This window comes from Megascapheus bottae, chromosome 1 (assembly GCF_031878675.1).
Source record: "Megascapheus bottae isolate mThoBot1 chromosome 1, mThoBot2.hap1, whole genome shotgun sequence".
NCBI lineage: Eukaryota > Metazoa > Chordata > Mammalia > Rodentia > Geomyidae > Megascapheus > Megascapheus bottae.
In genome coordinates, this window is record NC_143509.1 from 656,853 (window position 1) to 675,703 (window position 18,851).

Consider the following 18,851-nt stretch of genomic DNA (forward strand, 5'->3'; position numbering starts at 1 on the left):
GGGTCAACCCCTTGTCAGTCCTTCCCAGCTTGGCAGGGAAATGTCTCCCACCTGCTTCGTGCAATGGCCTGGACTCCAGCTTGCAGCCTGGGGCCTGGACAGGCTGAAGACAAGGGTCTGTGCTGCCAGCTGGGGAGGCCACTGCAGGGCACCTTGGCTCACGCCAAGCCCCGCATTTGTCCCTACCAGCCTCCAGCACAGCTGTCTCCAAGTCCCCTGCAGGGTGGGGGTTCTGGCCACAGTGCGGGCCCAAGAATGTCAAGAAGGAATAGGGTGCATTTGAGCCCAATCTCCGCTGCTGTTCACCGTGGGCCCAGGGTGTCCTCTCTCGACTGGGGGCGGTGGAGTGAGACAGCCTGACCTTAGTGGATCCACCCTGGGCAAGAGTACCACAGACCCGCCCATGCTCAGGAGCTGCGGACCCCACATTCCACATGAAAAAGCCACCCCGCTCAAGGCACGGCGCAGGCAGGGAGGGAGAGCAGGCACAGGAGGCCAAGAACACCAGACCAAAGCCAGGGCCCTGCCAGGGCCTGTAGAGGCAGCTGGGGCTGGCAAGCCGCCTGACCCTTGCCCCAGTTGGCACTGACCCCTAAGGGCTCTGCTGGTTCTAAGAGCTTTGTTCATACCTTCCTGAGACCCAGTGGGCACAAGCTGGGGCTCTGGGAGATTGGGACCAGCCGCGTCTCCTTCTCCCCCTCCTCCTCCACCCCTCCTCCCCCTCCTCCTCCTCCCCCTCCTCCTCCTCTTCAGCTGATGCCTCCATGTGTTTGCTCTGTCCACATGGAGCCTTCACCAGCTGTCCCTGGAAATAGTCATCACTGGAGAACTGAGACAGGACTTGGGGTTCCTTGCTACAGGCCCTGCAGGGAAAAGGCAGGAAACTTGGGTTCAGCATGGGCCTGGCACTACCAAAAGGGAGCCGGGATTTGAACTCAGCACTGACCATTTCCCCAAAGGGCCCTTGTCACCCCCACAGAACTCATCCTGCCAGGGCTGTGAGTGAGAGGGTTTGGGACCCACAGGTTGTGTCCTGTGCCAGGACAGAAGGGGGTGGGCCAAGAGTAACCCCAGGTGGCTTCTGCAGTGGGACCTTATTTGGACCTTGGGGAGCAAGCGGTTGAGCCAGAATGGGGTCTACAGCTCTGAAAGACAGCCTTGTGGGGTGCCAGTGGCTCATATCTATAATCCTGGCTACTCTGGAGACTAAGATCTGAGGATGGAGGTTCAAAGCCAGCCCAGGTATACATATCTATATCTATCTATCTATCTATCTATCTATCTATCTATCTATCTATCTATCTATCTATCTATCTATAGTCGGTCCTGGGGCTTGATAGAGTTCCAACAGTCAGCCACAGCACCACTTCTGGCATGCTTGGTCAGATGTACCACTGGCCACTGGGCCACACTCCTGGTGCTTTTTTTTTTTTTTTTTTATGGGTCATGGCTTGAACTTGGCCTGGGTGCTGTCCCTGAGCTCTTCAGCTCAAGGCTACTGCTCTGCCCTTGAGCCAAGATCTGCTTCCCATTTTCTAGAGGTTAATTGGAGGTAAGAGTCTCAGAGTCTCAGATCCTTTTGTGCCCAGACTGGCTTTGAACCTTGATCCTCATATCTCAGCTTCTTGAGTAGCTAGGATTACAGGCGTGAGCGACCACACTCGGCTGCATGCTAGGCAGACACTCCACCACTAGGCTACACTCCCCACCAAAAACTGGCTCCTTGACAAAATAAATGTGATGAATGAAATAAGACCGGCCTTGCGGAAGCGAGCGGGGCCGGAGCGAGCGGGGCCTGAGCTAGAAAGGGGGCCTAGCCGGGCCGGAGCGAGCAGGGCCGGAGCGAGCGGGGCCAGAAAGAGAAAGGGGCCAAAAAAAAAAAAGAAATAAGACGGGCCTTGCTCCCTCCCAGGGTTCTCTGGTTCTGATCTTGACCTCCACCTGCGCAAGCCTGTACCTAGAGGAAGTAAGACCTATTTGTTAGGCTGTCCACCCAGATGAGTCAGAGTTCCCAGCGGGCCTAGGAACAGCACCCTGGCAATCAACCATTGTCTGTCTAAGCTTCCTTCCTTGTCTCTTGTCTCTTGACTTATTTTTTTATTTTTCTGTTTTTGTGCAGGTCCTGGGGTTTGAACTTAGGGCCTGGTCACTGTCCTTGAACTTAAATGTTCAAGGGTAGTGCTCTACCACTGGAGCCACAGCTCCACTTCTGATATGGAGTGATTAGTCTAAGCTAAAAAGTCTGATGGGCCAGGCGAGGTGGCTCATGCCCGTCATCCTAGCTACTCAAGAGGCTTAGATCTAAGATTGAGGTTCAAAGTCAGCCTGGGCACAAAAGGATCTAAGACTCTTATCTTCAATTAACCTTTAGAAAATGAGAAGTGGGGCTTCATTCAGGGCAGGGAGGTCGCCTTGAGCTGAAGAGCTCAGGGACAATAACCAGGCTCAGTGATAGGATGGTAGCCTTGAGTGAAGACTCAGGGACCACACCCAGGCAGAGTTCAAGCCCCATGACCCATAAAAAAAAGAAGTCTGATGGAAGCCAGATGCCAGTGGCTCCCACCTGTAACCCTAGCTACTCAGGAGTCTGAGATTTGAGGGTAACAGTTCAAAGCCAGCCTGGACAAGTCTCCAGAAGATTGATCTCCAATTACCTATTCCAATACACACACACGCACACAGAGTAGAGCTGTGGTTCAAACTGGCACAGCCCCTGCCTTGAGCAAAAGAGCTCAGGGAGAGCATCAGGACCCTATGATTAACTGGGAAAAGAAAGAAAGAAAGAAAGAAAGAAAGAAAGAAAGAAAGAAAGAAAGAAAGGTAGGTCTGATGGGCTTTGCTGTGCCCCGGCTGGCTTCCAGGCGCAGCCCTGGGTGGCTGGGATGACAGGTGTGAGCCACTGACCCCCATGTATTTTTTTTTTTTTTACCAAATAGGGAAACCGAGGCCGGAGTGCCCAGCCCGAGGCCACCCCGGGAGTGGACAGGTCACCACCCTTCCTCCAAAGAGAAGCCCGCCCACATTGTGCAACGGAGGTGACCTGTGCTGTTTTCTACCCGAGGGGTCGCTGACCCCTGGGCGGGGGCCGGGCAGCGGGGCGCAGGGCAGGCTCGCGGGGGAGGCAGCCTCCCCTGCAGGCGCGGGTTCGCGGCCAGTGCCCGCCGCGGGAAGGAGGAGGAGGCGCGGCCGGAGGCTATCCAGCTGTCCTTTGGCGGCGAAGGTCCGAGGGCTCGGCCAGGGAAGGGAGGGCAAGGTTGGCCGCGGCCTCCCCAGGGTCTGCACTGGGCCCGCTGCACCTTGCACACCCGGGCCCGCCCGCCTTGGAGCGCACCGCCCTCGGTTGCTGTGACTGGACGAGCGGCCTGCCCTTCTTATTCTCCTCAGCCAATCACTGATGCCCACTAGACTACGCCCTCCATCCCTCCACCCTCCGCCTCGCCACTCGCTTCAGTTTCCCTGGAGCCCCGCCCTTGCTCACCCACGATTGGCTAAGAAGGACGTCCATTTTCCACGAGAAGCCCAATCACCACCAGCCTCCGGACCCTGCCTCCCAGGACTCAGCACCTCGCCGAACGCGGCCGAGAGCCGCAGCCTTTCCCAGGGGCCCCGCCTCTACTCGTCAACGATTGGCTGGCGCACACACCCATCTTCCGCTGGCCCGCCAAATTTCTACGCTCTCCATTTCTAATTGGCCAGAGCGCGTCCAATCAGAGCGCGGCGTGGGCCCCTCCCTTTGGCGCGCGCTCGGCGGGCGGAGGGGATGCGCGAGGCGGGGCTGTGGCGGCTGGAGGCGGCGGTGGCGGCGGCGACGCGTCCCGGCAGGTGAGCGAGGCGCGCGGGGCGCGGGGCGGCGCGGGGCGGCGCGGGCGGGGGGCTGCGCTCGGCAGGCCGCGCCGAGGCCGGGCGTGGAGCCTGTCACGGGCCCCAGGGCGGGGGCGGCCGGGCGGGGCGTGACAGCAGCCTCGCGGGGTCGCGGGGGGCTCTGGAGCGCGGCGACCCCCCAGTCCCGCGTCCGGAGCCCCCGGGCTGACGCGGGCGCCCCACGCCCGCCGGGCCCCCGTCGGCTCCTCGCGCCGTCCCCCGTGTCCCCTCAGCGCCGCACCCCGCGCGGTGGGCCTGACGACCCCACACGCCCGCCTCGGGCCTCCGCATCACCCCAGCCCGCCCTGCCCGTGACCCCCTCCTCTGGCGCTGTGACCCCTGAACCAGGTCTGTGTCCCCTCCTCCAGCAGCCGGGCTGGGTGCCCCCCGTGTCCCCTCCATGAACCCCGTCCTCCGTGGGCACACCTGTCCCACCTGCTCCTCCCTGCCCCCTCCCCTGCTTTCTCCGCACCTCTGTGGGGGGACCCTCCTAATAACCCCCATCAACCCGTCCTCCCGTGCCACCCCATCCCGGGGTGTCAGGGTTACAGTGTTCTTCCTCTCAAGGAAAAAAATAAAAAATAAAAATCCCAACCCACTCTGCCCTTCATTGCAACAGCAGGTGCCACAGCTTCAAGTCGTTTCTGGGCCTAAGAATAATCCCCTGGGCCAGAAGAGCAAAATGACCCCCGAGTTAGCATCTGCCCTGGAGCAGGTGGCTGGGGGGCACACAGTCCCCTCCCAAGCATGGCTCCCCTCCTCTGGGAACTCTCCTGGGCTCCTCAGTTGAGTTTTTCTGCCCCACCCCACACCCAGGTTCTTCAAGTGCAGGGGTGACAGGGTGTAGCTTAGCCCTGGGTGTCTCCAGACCTTGGGGGTGATTGGAGGTGACAGATGCACATCTGGGCTCCGCTGGCCTGGCCTGGTGGGGGAACACCCCAACCCTGGCCCCGGCGTGACCTGCCAGAGCTCCTTGCCTCACTGAGCAAGAGAGCAAGGAAATAGTTCACAGAAGCCAAAAAGCTAAGGTTTCATTCAGCCCCTTAAAGCCACATTTGGCCAAACTAGGGCCTAGAGAGGGGCTGGGCTTCCTGACTGGAGCCTAGAGAGGTGTTGGACTTGGTGGGAACTGAAGAGGTACTGGGCTTGGTGACTGGGGCCTGGAGAGGTGCTGGGCTTGGTGTCTCCTGGAACTTTTCAAGTTTCCCGGCGTGCGATTTGAATGTGTGCCTGCTAGAGGGAAGCTGGTGGCTTTGTTGTTGAAAAGTTGTGTATTTCCTGCAAAGCTTGTAGTACATTGGCAGCGGCCGTGTTCCCCTCTGACCTCCCCCCACCCCCCGGCCAGGAGATGGTGCTAGAAAGTTCTTCAGGGTCATGTCACCTTCAGCTTCTCTGGTGGAAACTGAAGAAGCCACTGGGGTTTTCTTTCCACACTGGTTGAAGGGGATCATCTAAAACATACAGCCTGGAGCTGGGGTGCATCTCAGGGGCAGAGTACCTGGCTAGCACTGCCAGCCCTGAAAAGCAAACAAAATTAAACCAGGCATTGGTGGCTGATACTCTTGATCTCAGTTACTCATCAAGTCTGAGATCTGAGCATGGAGGGTTCAAAGCCAGCCTGGGCAGGAATCCCATGAAACTCTTTATCTCTCAGTTAACCAAAAAGTGGAGCTATGGCTTACCTGGTACAGCATAAGTCTCCAGGGAAAAAGCTTAGAGTCAATGCAAGGGTTCAAGCCCCAGTACTGGAGCCAGAGAAGAAAATAAGAATAAGAATCATAACTAGTAAAAAGAACATGGGGATTTGAACAGGAATGTTTATGTGTGTAGGTGTATGCAGGAATGAACTGTACAGATATGTTCATGTGTGTGGGATATGTGACTGTGGCATGTATATCTAGTTAATCTATGTATGTGGTGGTTTTGATGCTGTTTGTAAGTTAACTGTTTACACAGTTGTTGTTCCTCTCCCCTGAAGATTTGCCTGTTGGCTATATACATACATGTATGTGTATTTGTGTTTCTTTCTTTTTTTTTTTTTTTGTTTGCCAGTCTTGGGGTTCAAACTCAGGGCCTGAGCACTGTCCTTGGACTTTCTCAAGGCTAGAGCTCTACCATTTGAGCCACAGCACCACTTTTGGCTTTTTCTGTGTGGTACCAAGGAATCGAACCTGGGTCTTTGTGCATGCTAGGTGAGCACTCTTAACACTAGGCCAAACTCCCAGCCCCTCTTTCTTTCTTTTATTTTTGCTGGTCCTGGGCTTGAACTCAGTCTGGGCACTGTCCTTGGGCTTTCTCAAGGTGAAGTCTCTACCACTTGAGCCACAGCACCACTTCTGGCTTTTTTTCTATGTATGTGGTACTGAGAAATTTAACCCAGGTCTTTGTGCATGCTAGGAAAGCACTTTACCACTAGGCCAAATTCATCCCCCCACCTTTTTTTTTCTTTTGACAGTCCTATGGCTTGAACTATGGGCCTGGGTATTAGACCTGAGCTTCTTTTTGCTCAAAGCTAGCACCCTACCGCTTGAGCCTCTCTGAGTAGTTTATTAGAGATAAGAGCCTCATAAACATCCCTGCCTGGGCTGGCTTTGAACTAAGATACTTAGGTCTCAGCCTCCCGAGTAGCTAAGATTATAGGTATGAGTCACCAGCACCTGGCTACAATTTTTCAGTTGTTTGGGTTTTCTAACTTTGCTCCTTAAAAGACATGTTCAGGGCTGGGACTGTGGTCTAATGGTAGAGTGCTTACCTAGCATGCACAAAGCCCTGGGTTCCATTCCTCAGTATCACATACACAGAAAAAGCTGGAAACGGTGCTGTGGCTCAAGTGTAGAGTTCTAGCCTTGAGAAAGTCCAGGGACAGTGTCCAGGCCCTGAGTTCAAGTCCAGGACTAGCAAAAAAAAAAAAAAGCCATGCTCATTGCTCATTGCTTTCTGGCTATAGGCCAGGTGGCTCTGATTAGCCAGTGCCTGCAAGTGCGAGGTCCACATTCACAGCTCCACTTAAAAATTAAAGAACAAAGTGGAAGAAGACAGGCTTCACACCTACATAGTTACTCAGGAGGCTAAGATCTGAGGATCACTGTTCAAAGCCAGCCTGGTCAAGAAAGGCCATGAAACTCTGATCTCCAATGAGCCACCAGAAAATGGAAAGTGACACTGTGGCTCAAGTGATAGAGTACTAGCCTTGAGCAAAAGAAGCTCAGAGACAGTGCCAAGAACCTGAGTTCAAGCCCCAGGACTGACAAAGAAAAAAAAAGGGGGGTTAGCAGGGTGTGGTGGCTCACGCCTGTAATCCTGCCTACGCAAGAGGCTGAGATCAGAGGATCGTGGTTCAAAGTCACCCTGGGCACTTAAGTCCTTGATAAGCTTATCTCCAGTTAACCACTAGAAAACCCGGAAGTGGCGCTATATCTCCAGAGGTAGGGTGGTAGCCTTAAGCTGAAGAGCACAGGGACAGGGCCCAGGCCCAGAGTTCAAGCCCCAGTACCGACCAAAAAAAAAAAAAAAAAATGTGTTGGTCCCGGGATTTTAACCTAACCCAGGGCCTGAGCTTCTTTTGCTCAAGGCTAGAGCTCTACCACTTCAACCACAGCACCATTTCTGGCATTTTCTGAGTAGTTAGTTGTAGATAAGAGTCCCACAGACTTTCCTGTCTAGGCAAGTCCCCATTAGACTTATTTCCAATTAACCACTCAAAAATCAGAAGTGACACTGTGTCTCAAGTGGTAAATTGCTAGCTTTAAGCAAAAAAAAAGCTCAGGGACAGTGTCTAAGCCCTGAATTGAAGCCCATCAACCAACCACAACCCAAAATATATATTCTTGACCTTAACACTAGGCTCACACCTGTAATCCCAACTACTCAGGAGGCTGAAACCTTAGGATCATGGTTCAAAGCCAGCCAAGGTAGGAAATTCCACAAGACTTTTATCTCTAACCACCAAAAAGCCAGAAATGGAACTACAGCTCGCGGTTGAGCCCCCAAACTGGCACACATTTAAAAAAATAATAAAGTTAGAACATGCAGAAGCTAATGGCTTTTGCCCGTAATCCTAAAATACCAAGAGGCAGATATCTGGGAGATCATACTTCCAGGCCAACCTGGGGGACAAAGTGTGAGACCCCCATCTCAACCAACAATGGTGGGTGTAGTGGCACATGCCTGACATCTCAGGCACATGAGAGATTCCTGCGAGTAAGAGAATTGTGGTCCAGGCCAGGCAGTGAGACTCTTAGAAAAATAACTTTAGAAAGCGGAGCACTGGCCCCATGCTGGCCTCCTCCTGTCAGGTCTATTTTTAACAAATTCTGGGGCCAGGTCCTGCCTCCCAGACGGACTTAGCCGTCCTGTGTCCCATCTCAGAGGCCAGGGTGAAAGAGGAAGAGGAGGCGGGAGGGAGACCTCTGCACTTGCTTTTATTACACTGGCTTCCATGGTGCCTGGTTTGCTAACCTCCCTGGGGTTCACATGGGGAAGCGTTCTTATGTGGGACTCGCCCAGAGCTGGGGTGTCCTGGGCTAGCTGGGATTCAGTCAGTGGAGGAAGACCTGCTGAAGGGCCTGCCTGGTAGCAGTGGAGGGTCCTGGCCCAACCCTGGCCTCCTGGGCCAGGCACAGCCCACGGTTCCAGGTCCGGATGTCCAGACCCCCTGTGCAGGAGGCCTGGGCCTGGGGCTGGGGCTGGGCCTGGGCCGGGGGAGGGAGTGCCGTGGCTGGTGGAGTATGTGTTGTCTGAAGGGTGGTGACAGGGGACAGGTGGCTTTGTGGCTTGGTTTGAGCCATGTCTTCAGCAGGTCTCTCCCTGGCTCATTAGAGATGGACTCTCCCAAACTTCCCTGCTGGCTTCCAGCCACAATCCTCCAGGGCTCAGCACGGATTACAGCCGTGAGCCTCCCAGCCTGAGTGCCACAACACCCAGCCCGGAAGGCAGCAACAGATGGGGAGACTGAGGGAGAGAGAGGCTCGGTGACAGCACAGGGTCACCACCGCCCCCATATGGCCTGGGCATGCTCCCATCTGGGAAAGGAGGCAGGTAGCCCGAGAGGGGCCTTGTGCAGTGACCAGGGCCTGAGGACCAGTTAGTGGAAGGTGATAGTACCTTTGGGACAGGTGAAGCCGGGGCTTTGGGGAAGGAAGGACTTTGAAGGATGCAGAGGAGTTTCCTAGCATGGGAGTACAAATGGAGTCGCCATGTTCGGGGACTTTGCGTGTCCACCTGGCAAATAATTGCTGACCGCTGCCAAGGTACATGGCACCTAGGCCCCGAGAAAGAACAGGCCCAGTGGAACGGGGTCAGGACTCTGAGTTCTCTGAAGGTTTCAGGTTTCTTCTGAGGACTTCAGGTGCCAGACATGGGGGCCCAAGTCTCTAGGAACCCAGCTGCCCATGCCTGCCCACAGATGCCCCAGCAGGGTGGTCAGCCCAAAGCTGGCCTGACCAATGCCCACAGAAGGGAAGGGAGAGGCCGGGCACTGCTGGCTCTTGCCTGTAGTCCCAGCCAGGCTGAGTAGGGAAGTCTAGAGACTCCAGCTAATCAGCAAAAATCCATAAGTGGAGCTGTGGTTCAAGTGGTAGAGCTCTAGCTTTGAGAAGGCTCAAGGATAATGCTCAGGGCCTGAGTTCAAGACCCAGGACTGGCAGCAAAAAAAAAGAAGTCCTGCCCAACCCATGCCTGCCTGCTTGCTTCTCTGTCTGTCTGTCTGTCTATTATCTATCTGTCTGTCTATCACAGAGGCCACCAATCAGTCAAGGTGAGCACCTGGCTCCTTTGGCCCAGGTTAATTCCTGTATCTAGAAAGGAAGACAGCCTTTATCTCGGGCAGACAGGCTGGCGGTGGCTCCTGATACCACGATTACAGCGGACACAACATCTGCCGTTTGTGGCCCTGTGGCTCTGTGTATGTGGGGAGGGGGGGTTAGGCCACAGTGGGCAGCCTGGAGCTCCTGCCCGCCCTGGGTGGGAAGGCTCAGGAGGGGGCCTAGTGCCCACGCTGAGGGGTGGGCAGCCCGCTCAGTGGCACGGCGGCGGCCACAAGTCACTTTTCTTTCAGTAAGCTGAGCACTGGGTTGGGTCCTGGGGTCCCTGGCTGGAATCCCAGCATGAGGAGGAGAGGCAGGATTGGGAAATGTAGACAGGAGGACGGAAGCCTGGGTCATCCAGGGCAAAAATGAGACCCTGTCTCAAAAATGAAGGCCTAGCTGGCACAGCAGCTCACATCCAGAAACTCCCCGAGACTTACTTCCAGTGATGGAAATGGAGCTGTGGCCAAGGTGGTAGGGTGCCTAGGTTTGAGCAAAAGAGCTCAGAAACAGTGCCCAGGCCCTGAGTTTAAGACCCAGGACCCACAAAAATAAAAGTTTTTGCCGAGTGCTGGTGGCTCACGCCTATAATCCTAGCTACTCAGGAGGCTAAGATCTGAGGATTTTGGTTCAAAGCCAGCCTGGACACAAAAGTCTGTGAGATTCTTATCTCCAATTAACCACAAGAAAACTGGAAGTGGTGCTGTGGCTCAAAGGGTAGGGCAGGAGCCTTGAGCTGAAGAGCTCAGGGACAGCGCCCAGGCCCAGAGTTCAAGACCTATGACTAACAACAACAACACAAAATTTAAAAATACAAGATTTGGGGGTCATGGCTCAGTGGCTCAGTAGCAAGTGTGAGGCCCGAGGTCGCAGACCCTAGGGGCACACAAAAAGCAATGCTTTGAAGTGACCAGGAAGGCTGTATCCCTGGCTGGGTGGGGGTCGGGGGCCAGGCCGGTTGGGAAGGACCAGCTGCAGCTGTCTGGGAGTGCCCGGCCTGGCCCCGCTCACTCCGCCCTGTGTCCCCAGGACCGAGTCTGCAGCCGTCCAAGCAGGCCTGGGATGGGCAGTGGTGTGAAGGAGGGCTCAGTGCGCCTGCGTGATGAAGCCGACACTGTCCGGCCCTCGCCCATCCCCTCCAAGGCAAGTAGCCACGCTCTCCCTCCCCAGAGCAGGGCCCTCCTCCTGTGCCTCTGCCCCCTGCCCCCTGCCCCCTGCCCCCTGCCCCCTCCTTGTCTCCTCCACTGCTGAAGAGTGAGGGAGACGCATGTGGTGTAGCTGCCAGCTGCCTCCTCCACCTTCCCCAAAAAGGTCATAGTTCAAGACCAACTGGTGCAAAACATTGATGAAACACCCCCATCTCAACCAGTAAGAAGTGTAGTGGCGTGAGTCTGTCTCCCCAGCCAAGCCTCCCACCAGGGGAACAGACAGACTGAGGGGCCCCAGACAAGAGCACAAGACCCTCCCTGAGAAACAAAGCAAAAAGAGTGCTGGCAGCATGCCGAGCTCCAGTGGTAGAGCTCCAGCTTAGCAAGTGTGAGGTCCTGAGTTCAAATCTTAGCCCCCAAATAAGTCCTGCCGAGGGGAGTCCAGCCAGCCAGACACCTGGGGTGGAAGGAAGTGGCCCTGAGGCCCCGTATCTGTACTGGGGACATGGGGACAGCAGGTGTGTGGCAGACCCTGTCACACGCCAAATAAAAAAGGAATCAGAGCTGGGCGCAGTGGCTCACGCCTGTCATCCTAGCTACTCAGGAGGCTGAGATCTGAGGATCAAGGTTCAAAGCCAGCCTGGTCACAAAAGAACCTGAGCCTCTTATCTCCAATGAACCTCTAGAAAACAGGAAGCAGGGCTTGGCTTCAGGGTAGGGCGGTAGCCTTGAGCTGAAGAACTCAGGGACAGTGCAGTGTCCAGGCCCAGAGTTCAAGCCCCATGACCCTCAAAAAAAAAAGAAAAAAGAAAAAAGAAAAAGGAATCAGGCCAGTCCTCACTCTCAAGGCGTGGCCAGTGCCTCTGACAGTTCTCAAAGTCCACCAGGTCAAAAGCAAAGCTGGCGTCATCAGCCGTCCTGCCCTTTCCCCCAGTGAGCTCCACAGGGCGTGGGCAGTGCCAGCCCCTTACAGCCCTGAGGTCCCTGCTACCCTGGAGGCCAGGGAAGGACAGGAGGCCAGCTTTGTACCTGCCGTCAGCTCTGCCCGATGGCCGCACAGGGGCACAGCAAGGTCACACTGCTTTTCCTCTAGTTAGGAAGCTGAGCTCCGGTCTGGGCACATGGTGCAGCCATAATCCCAGCAGAGGGAGGCGGATGGGAGGGTCACGGGTCCCAGAGCTGCATCAGATGCAGGGCAGGCATGGAGGCTGCCGTCACCCTGAGACTCACTGTCCTGTGTGGTGGGGCCTCCCCACCCAGGCTGCAGGGCCTCTGCTCCTACCCCGGGGAGAGGACACTGGACCCTCCTTGGCCCGGCTGACCAGGTCTGTGCTCTGTTGCAGAGAGACCCCCGGGAAGTGCTCAGTTCCCTGCTGTCTGGGGCCCTGGCTGGGGCCCTCGCTAAGACTGCGGTCGCTCCTCTGGACCGAACCAAAATCATCTTCCAAGGTAAATGTCCTCCTACCCATCCCTCTGCCACTCCTCCACCAACCACAGCCCACTTCATTTTAAAAATGTCTCCTGGGCCAGGAGTGTTCGCCTAACAGGCATGAAGACCCGAGTTCCATTCCTTGGCACCACATACACAGAAAAAGCCAGAAGTGGTGCTATGGCTCAGGAGGTGGAGCTGTAGCCTTGAGAAAGTCCAAGGACAGTGCCCAGGCCCTGAGTTCAAGACTGGCCCCCCCCAAAAAAAAGTTTCTTGAGAAGGCTGCTGGTCCTCACTCCTGTCCTCTCAGCTCCTCAGGGGCCAAGATCTGGGGGTTACACTTCAAAGCCAGCCCAGGCAGCCACGTCCACGAGACTCGTCTCCAGTGAACCAGCAAAAAGCTGGAAGTGGAGCTGTGGTTCAAGTAGTAGAGTGCTAGCCTTGAACAAAAAAGCCCAGGACCCGAGTTCAAGCCTCAGCAACAACAACACCCAGACACTCACACACATGCACACACAAGCGCAAATACATCCACACGCCTCTTGAATTGTGGGCTGGTGCCTGTAATTGCAGCACTTGGGAGCTGGAAACAGGAGGACCCAGAGTTCAGGAGCAACCTGGACTATGTAAACACACACACACACACACACTCACTCACACACACACACACACTCACATACACACACACACACACACACTCACACACACACTCACACACATACTCTCACACACACACTCCTTTGTAATCCGCTGATAATGCTGAATTTGCTTCCTGAGGGTGCATTATAGCTCCGCACAAAGCCAGAACTGAGCCTGGCAGCCCGGTGGGGGTCAGTCCCGAATCGCCGGGTCCTTGACCTCATCCTGTTCCCTTGCTAACCCCTCACACGTGCAGACACCATGTGTCCACACACAGGGTTACCGGAATTCCCTGAGCCCCGCCTTAGGACTTGGGTGTACCTCCTGAGGACACAGTGTTCCCCGGAACAGATCGGCTCCTCTGGAGATTACCGGTCACAGGCTGTGCCCCCCCTCTGCCCAGGGATCCCAGCCAGGCCGGGTAGCAACCCCCATTCCAGCCCTCCACCCCAGCTGCTGGGAAATGCCGCCTGCTGACTGGGCAGACCTGGGCCTCGTTTCTCATCTCTTGTGGCAGTGCTGCTGCCCCCTAGGCCAGCACGGTGGCCTTCAGGTGGTAGCTGTTTGGAGGCCTGCATTCCACGGTCTTTCCCAGATGGCCCCACGCCTGCCAAGGCTGGCATGGGTCCCAGGCCATGGGCAGCTCGGGTGGGAAGAGGCAAGGGGCGGGGAGAGCACAGGCACAAACCCCAGGTTCTGTCCTGGGGAGTCACACAGTTAGGCCACCCCCACTCTCATGGTCTCTCTCTTTTCCCCTAGTGTCTTCTAAAAAGTTTTCTGCCAAGGTGAGCTTCTGGGGATGGGGTGCGTGCGTGCGTGCATGCGTGCGTGCGTGCGTGTGTGTTCTGGGCTGTGTAAGGGCCTCCCTCCCTGCCTTTGTCCAGCCCCTTCCCCCCCTGCACCCCAGTCCCCACCTCTGGGGACACCAGGACCCTGTCCCGGGTCTTGGGAATAAAGGGAAGCCTGTGGGCGGGGTGGCGGCCCTTATGACAGCGCCTGGAACAGGGGCCCGAGGGCAGCGGGGGGCCCTGGGGGACAAGTACCCACCCACCGGCACTGACCCTCGCCTGGGACACCGGAATGGGGCCTGGGCCCGGGCAGCAGACCCGCGCTGACCGCTGCCCCTGCAGGAGGCCTTCCGGCTCCTCTACTTCACCTACCTCAACGAGGGCTTCCTCAGCCTGTGGCGCGGGAACTCCGCCACCATGGTCCGCGTGGTGCCCTACGCTGCCATCCAGTTCAGCGCCCACGAGGAGTACAAGCGCATCCTGGGCCACTACTACGGCTTCCAGGGAGAGTGAGTCCCGCCCCATGTGCCGGCCACGCCCCCGGCAAGGCCACACCCCGCAGAGGCCACGCCTCAGCCCTGGACCTGGATGAGGCCACGCCCCCGAGCTGGCAGTGCCCTGGACAAGGCCCCGCCCCTAGCACATAGGGCACGGCCCCGCGCCCACGCCCCTGACACGGCTCTGACTCTGAACCAAACAGTGCTGGAAAGAGGCCTTTTCCCTGAATGAGGACCACGCCCCATCCTAGAATGCAGGCCACACCCCGGAGTGCAAGCCACGCCCCTGACACACAGGGCACGCCCCATCCTAGAATGCAGGCCCCGCCCCTGACACAGGGCATGCCCCATCCTAGAATGCAGGCCACACCCCGGACTGCAGGCTCCGCCCCTGACACACAGGGCACGCCCCATTCTACAATGCAGGCCACACCTCAGAGTGCAGGCCACGCCCCTGACACACAGGACACGCCCCATCCTAGAATGCAGGCCACATCCCGGACTGCAGGCTCTGCCCCTGACACACAGGGCGCGCCCCATTCTAGAATGCAGGCCACACCTCAGAGTGCATGCCACGCCCCTAACACACAGGGCACGCCCCATCCTAGAATGCAGGCCACACCCTGGAGTGCAGGCCCCTCCCCTGACCCACAGGGCACGCCCCATCCTAGAATGCAGGCCACACCTCAGAGTGCAGGCCCTGCCCCTGACCCACAGGGCACGCCCCATCCTAGAATGCAGGCCACACCTCAGAGTGCAGGCCCTGCCCCTGACCCACAGGGCACGCCCCATCCTAGAATGCAGGCCACACCTCAGAGTGCAGGCCCTGCCCCTGACCCACAGGGCACGCCCCATCCTAGAATGCAGGCCACACCTCAGAGTGCAGGCCCCGCCCCTGACACACAGGACACGCCCCATCCTAGAATGCAAGCCACACCTCAGAGTGCAGGCCCCGCCCCTGACACAGGACACGCCCCATCCTAGAATGCAGGCCACATTCCGGACTGCAGGCTCCGCCCCTGACACACAGGGCGCGCCCCATTCTAGAATGCAGGCCACACCTCAGAGTGCAGGCCCTGCCCCTGACCCACAGGGCACGCCCCATCCTAGAATGCAGGCCACACCTCAGTGCAGGCTCCGCCCCTAACACACAGGGCGGGCCCCACCCTAGAATGCAGGCCCCACCCTGGAGTGCAGGCCCCGCCCCTGACACAGGGCACGCCCCATCCTAGAATGCAAGCCACACCTCAGAGTGCAGGCCCCGCCCCTGACACAGGACACGCCCCATCCTAGAATGCAAGCCACACCTCAGTGCAGGCTCCGCCCCTGACACACAGGGCGGGCCCCACCCTAGAATACAGGCCCCACCCTGGAGTGCAGGCCCCGCCCCTGACACAGGGCACGCCCCATCCTAGAATGCAAGCCACACCTCAGAGTGCAGGCCCCGCCCCTGACACAGGGCACGCCCCATCCTAGAATGCAAGCCACACCTCAGAGTGCAGGCCACGCCCCTGACACAGGGCACGCCCCATCCTAGAATGCAGGCCCCGCCCCTGACACACAGGGCACGCCCCATCCTAGAATGCAGGCCCCGCCCCTGACACGGCTCTGACCCTGAACCAGAAGGTGCTGGAATGAGGCCTTATCCCTGAATGAGGACCACGCCCCCACACCCGGCCTTGCCCTGTGCCTACCGTGCCCTGTACGCAGGTCCCACCCCGAAACAGGTGACCCCCCAGACACTGACCATGTCCACGTCCCCTAAGCAGACCCCCCTAAACCACGCCCCCAGACGCTGACCCCTCTCACAGGCCTCCCACCCCAAGCAGACCTTGCCCTGGGAAACACGGCCCTGCCCAGTCCCGCCTTCCGTGTCCAGGCCCCGCCCTCCACATCCTCCTTAGCAGGCTCTGGCCCTGATCTTCAAACCCTGGCCCCACGCGAGACCCTCCCAAGGCTCTGACCCCCGCCCCGCCCCCGTGACCAGCTTGTTCCCCCTTCTGTCTCCACGGCCCTTTTGCCTCGGTTCGGCTTTGTTCCTGACGTCCCAGTGTCCCCCGCTCCGGGGCCCCCACACCTTTCAGACACACAGGAGGAGGAGAGGAGGTGCCGTGCAAATCCCCGGAGGACCCCACGTCTCAGCTGGCCTGGTGCCCAGGCCTAGACGTGGGGTGCTGGGCGGGGGGCGGGGAGGCTCTGGCGGAGGCCGCTCACCCGGTCTCCCTGTCCCGGCCCGCAGGGCGCTGCCCCCGTGGCCTCGCCTCCTGGCCGGCGCGCTGGCCGGCACCACGGCCGCCTCTCTCACCTACCCCCTGGACCTGGTGCGCGCCCGGATGGCGGTGACCCCGAAGGAGATGTGAGTGCCGCCGCCAGGCGCGGCCGGGCCGGCCCGCGGGCGGGGGAGAGAAGCCCGCAGGCGCCCACAGCCAGGCCCTCCCCGCAGGTACAGCAACATCTTCCACGTGTTCATCCGCATCTCGCGGGAGGAGGGGCTGAAGACCCTCTACCACGGCTTCGCGCCCACCTTGCTGGGCGTCATCCCCTACGCGGGGCTCAGCTTCTTCACCTACGAGACGCTCAAGAGCCTGCACCGAGGTCAGGGGCGGGGCGCGGCCGAGGGGGTGGGGCTCCGTGGCAGGGGCGGGCCAGGGTCTGGAATGGGGAGGGGGAGCCGGGGCTCGGCCAAGGGGGGGGGTCTCCGGGTGGGGGGTGCGGGCTCTGGGACGGGGTAGGGGGAAGGGCTGGGACCACAACTGAGGGCCCGTGGGGGCTGGCGCTCACGCGCCCCTGCCTGCCCGCAGAGTACAGCGGCGGGCGGCAGCCGTACCCCTTGGAGCGCATGGTGTTCGGCGCCTGCGCGGGCCTCATCGGGCAGTCGGCCTCCTACCCGCTGGACGTGGTGCGGCGGCGCATGCAGACGGCGGGCGTCACTGGCCACCCGCGCGACTCCATCCTGGGCACGCTGGGCAGCATCGTGCGCGAGGAGGGCGCCGTGCGCGGCCTGTACAAGGGCCTGAGCATGAACTGGCTCAAGGGCCCGATCGCCGTGGGCATCAGCTTCACCACCTTCGACCTCATGCAGATCCTGCTGCGGCACCTGCAGAGCTAGGCCCGGGCCGAGGCCTCTGCAGAGCTGGCCGCGGGCTCTGCCCGCCGCGGCCACCGCCTCAGGCCCTGACCTGAGCCTGGAGGCCCAGGCTGGCGACCCTTGAAGTGCAATGTTGGGAAGCTGAGCCTAGCCGGGCTGTCCCCTCCCCGCCCCTGCCCTCTCCAGGGCCTGGTGTGCATTCCCCCCGCCCCCCGCGTCAGGTGGGAGGGGCCTGGGCAGTCAGCGCTGCTCTCTGTACCTCGTCCTCTGCGTGCGCCTGTGCCAGAGCCTGCTCATCTGTGCCCACCTGGTCCTGACCCCGCGGGTCGTGGAGAGGCCTGTGGGGCCTTCTCCCAGAGCTCGGTCTGTCCTGATCCCGGGGAACTTGGAGGCCCAGGAACAGAGGTCCAGGACCTTCTGCTTGCCCCTCTTCTGCAGGTCCTGCTGTCTCCCCACCCAGTGGATGGGCCTTTCAACACCACCCAACCGCAGGTGTCCGCAGAGCCAAGCTCCCAGGCCACCCCTAGAGGATAGGCAGCCCCAGCCACCGGGGAGAGGGAGCTGCGTTTCTGTGGCACATGTCCAGGACAAGAATTCCCAGTGGGAGCTGGGCTGGGTTTCCCGTGGTTTGGAAACTCGGCAGGGCCCCAGGATGGTGGGATGGTCGGGAGGAAGGAGTGGGAAACCTGGAAGTCCCCAGGTGTCCCTCGACCCAGAAACACCCCCAATGACTCTAGGCTCAAGTCCTCCAGCTCCTGCCTTGGATGGAGTCCAGGTAGACTCCTCTCCTGGCGAGGCCTCCCTCCAAGGGGCCTAGGCAGTCGTCAGCCCTCTGGCTGCTGTGGCCTGGTGTTTGCAGGTGGAAGTGCGGTGGGCTGTCGGTCTCCAGGGGCCAGCAGGAGGGACACCACGCTGGGTACACCAAGGTCCCGGGTTCTGCTGGCTCCTGGCTCACTGCTGGTTGCTGGTCCTAGTCTGGAGTATATTTTCATGCCATGAAGACACTTTGTTTATATATATAATGTTTATATATTTTAAAGATTTGTGCCAAGATTATATTTAATAAAAACTAAAATGACTCCTGCTGCGGGCTTTCCTTCAGCACACTGGAGCCAGACTGAAGTGACACACGAGGGAAGGGGATACTGAGTTTTTGCTAGTCCTGGGGTTTGAACTTGGCCTGGGCACTGCTCCTGAGCCGCCTCGCTCAATGCAAGCACTCTACCACCTGAGCTCCACTTGCAGCTTTTTTGGTGGTTAATTGAAGGTAAGTTTCATACTTTCCTGCCTAGGCTGGCTTAGAACTGTGATCCTCAGATCTCAGCCTCTTTTGTACCTGGGATTCAGGTGCGCGCCACTGGTACCTGGCCAACTTTAAAAATGTTTTAATTACAAATATATATTTTACATATGCAGGAAGTTACAGAGCCTACGGGCCTGTTCTGGTCCCCACAGGGACCTCCCAGGGACAGCAACTCTGCAGTGGGCCACACCCCTCCCCAGCACCCCAGCCTCCCAGGGGCCTGCTTGCCTCTGGGGGGACAGAGGTGGGGGTCCGGAGGACATATCCCCCTTCTCCCCACCGCTTGGGTTCAGT

At 58.6% G+C, this 18,851-nt stretch overlaps 1 protein-coding gene across 1 annotated transcript; it reads left to right on the forward strand.

The window, feature by feature from the left end:
• Nucleotides 1-3,761: 3,761 nt before the first annotated feature.
• Nucleotides 3,762-18,333, forward strand: Slc25a42 (solute carrier family 25 member 42). The gene is made up of 8 exons (XM_090334769.1): nucleotides 3,762-3,822; nucleotides 10,695-10,808; nucleotides 12,157-12,262; nucleotides 13,641-13,666; nucleotides 14,012-14,178; nucleotides 16,406-16,522; nucleotides 16,610-16,761; nucleotides 16,968-18,333. The coding sequence occupies exons 2-8, from the start codon at nucleotides 10,728-10,730 to the stop codon at nucleotides 17,273-17,275; spliced, it is 957 nt and encodes a 318-aa protein (XP_090190895.1). The 5' UTR covers nucleotides 3,762-3,822; nucleotides 10,695-10,727; the 3' UTR covers nucleotides 17,276-18,333.
• The last annotated feature ends 518 nt before the right edge of the window (nucleotides 18,334-18,851 follow it).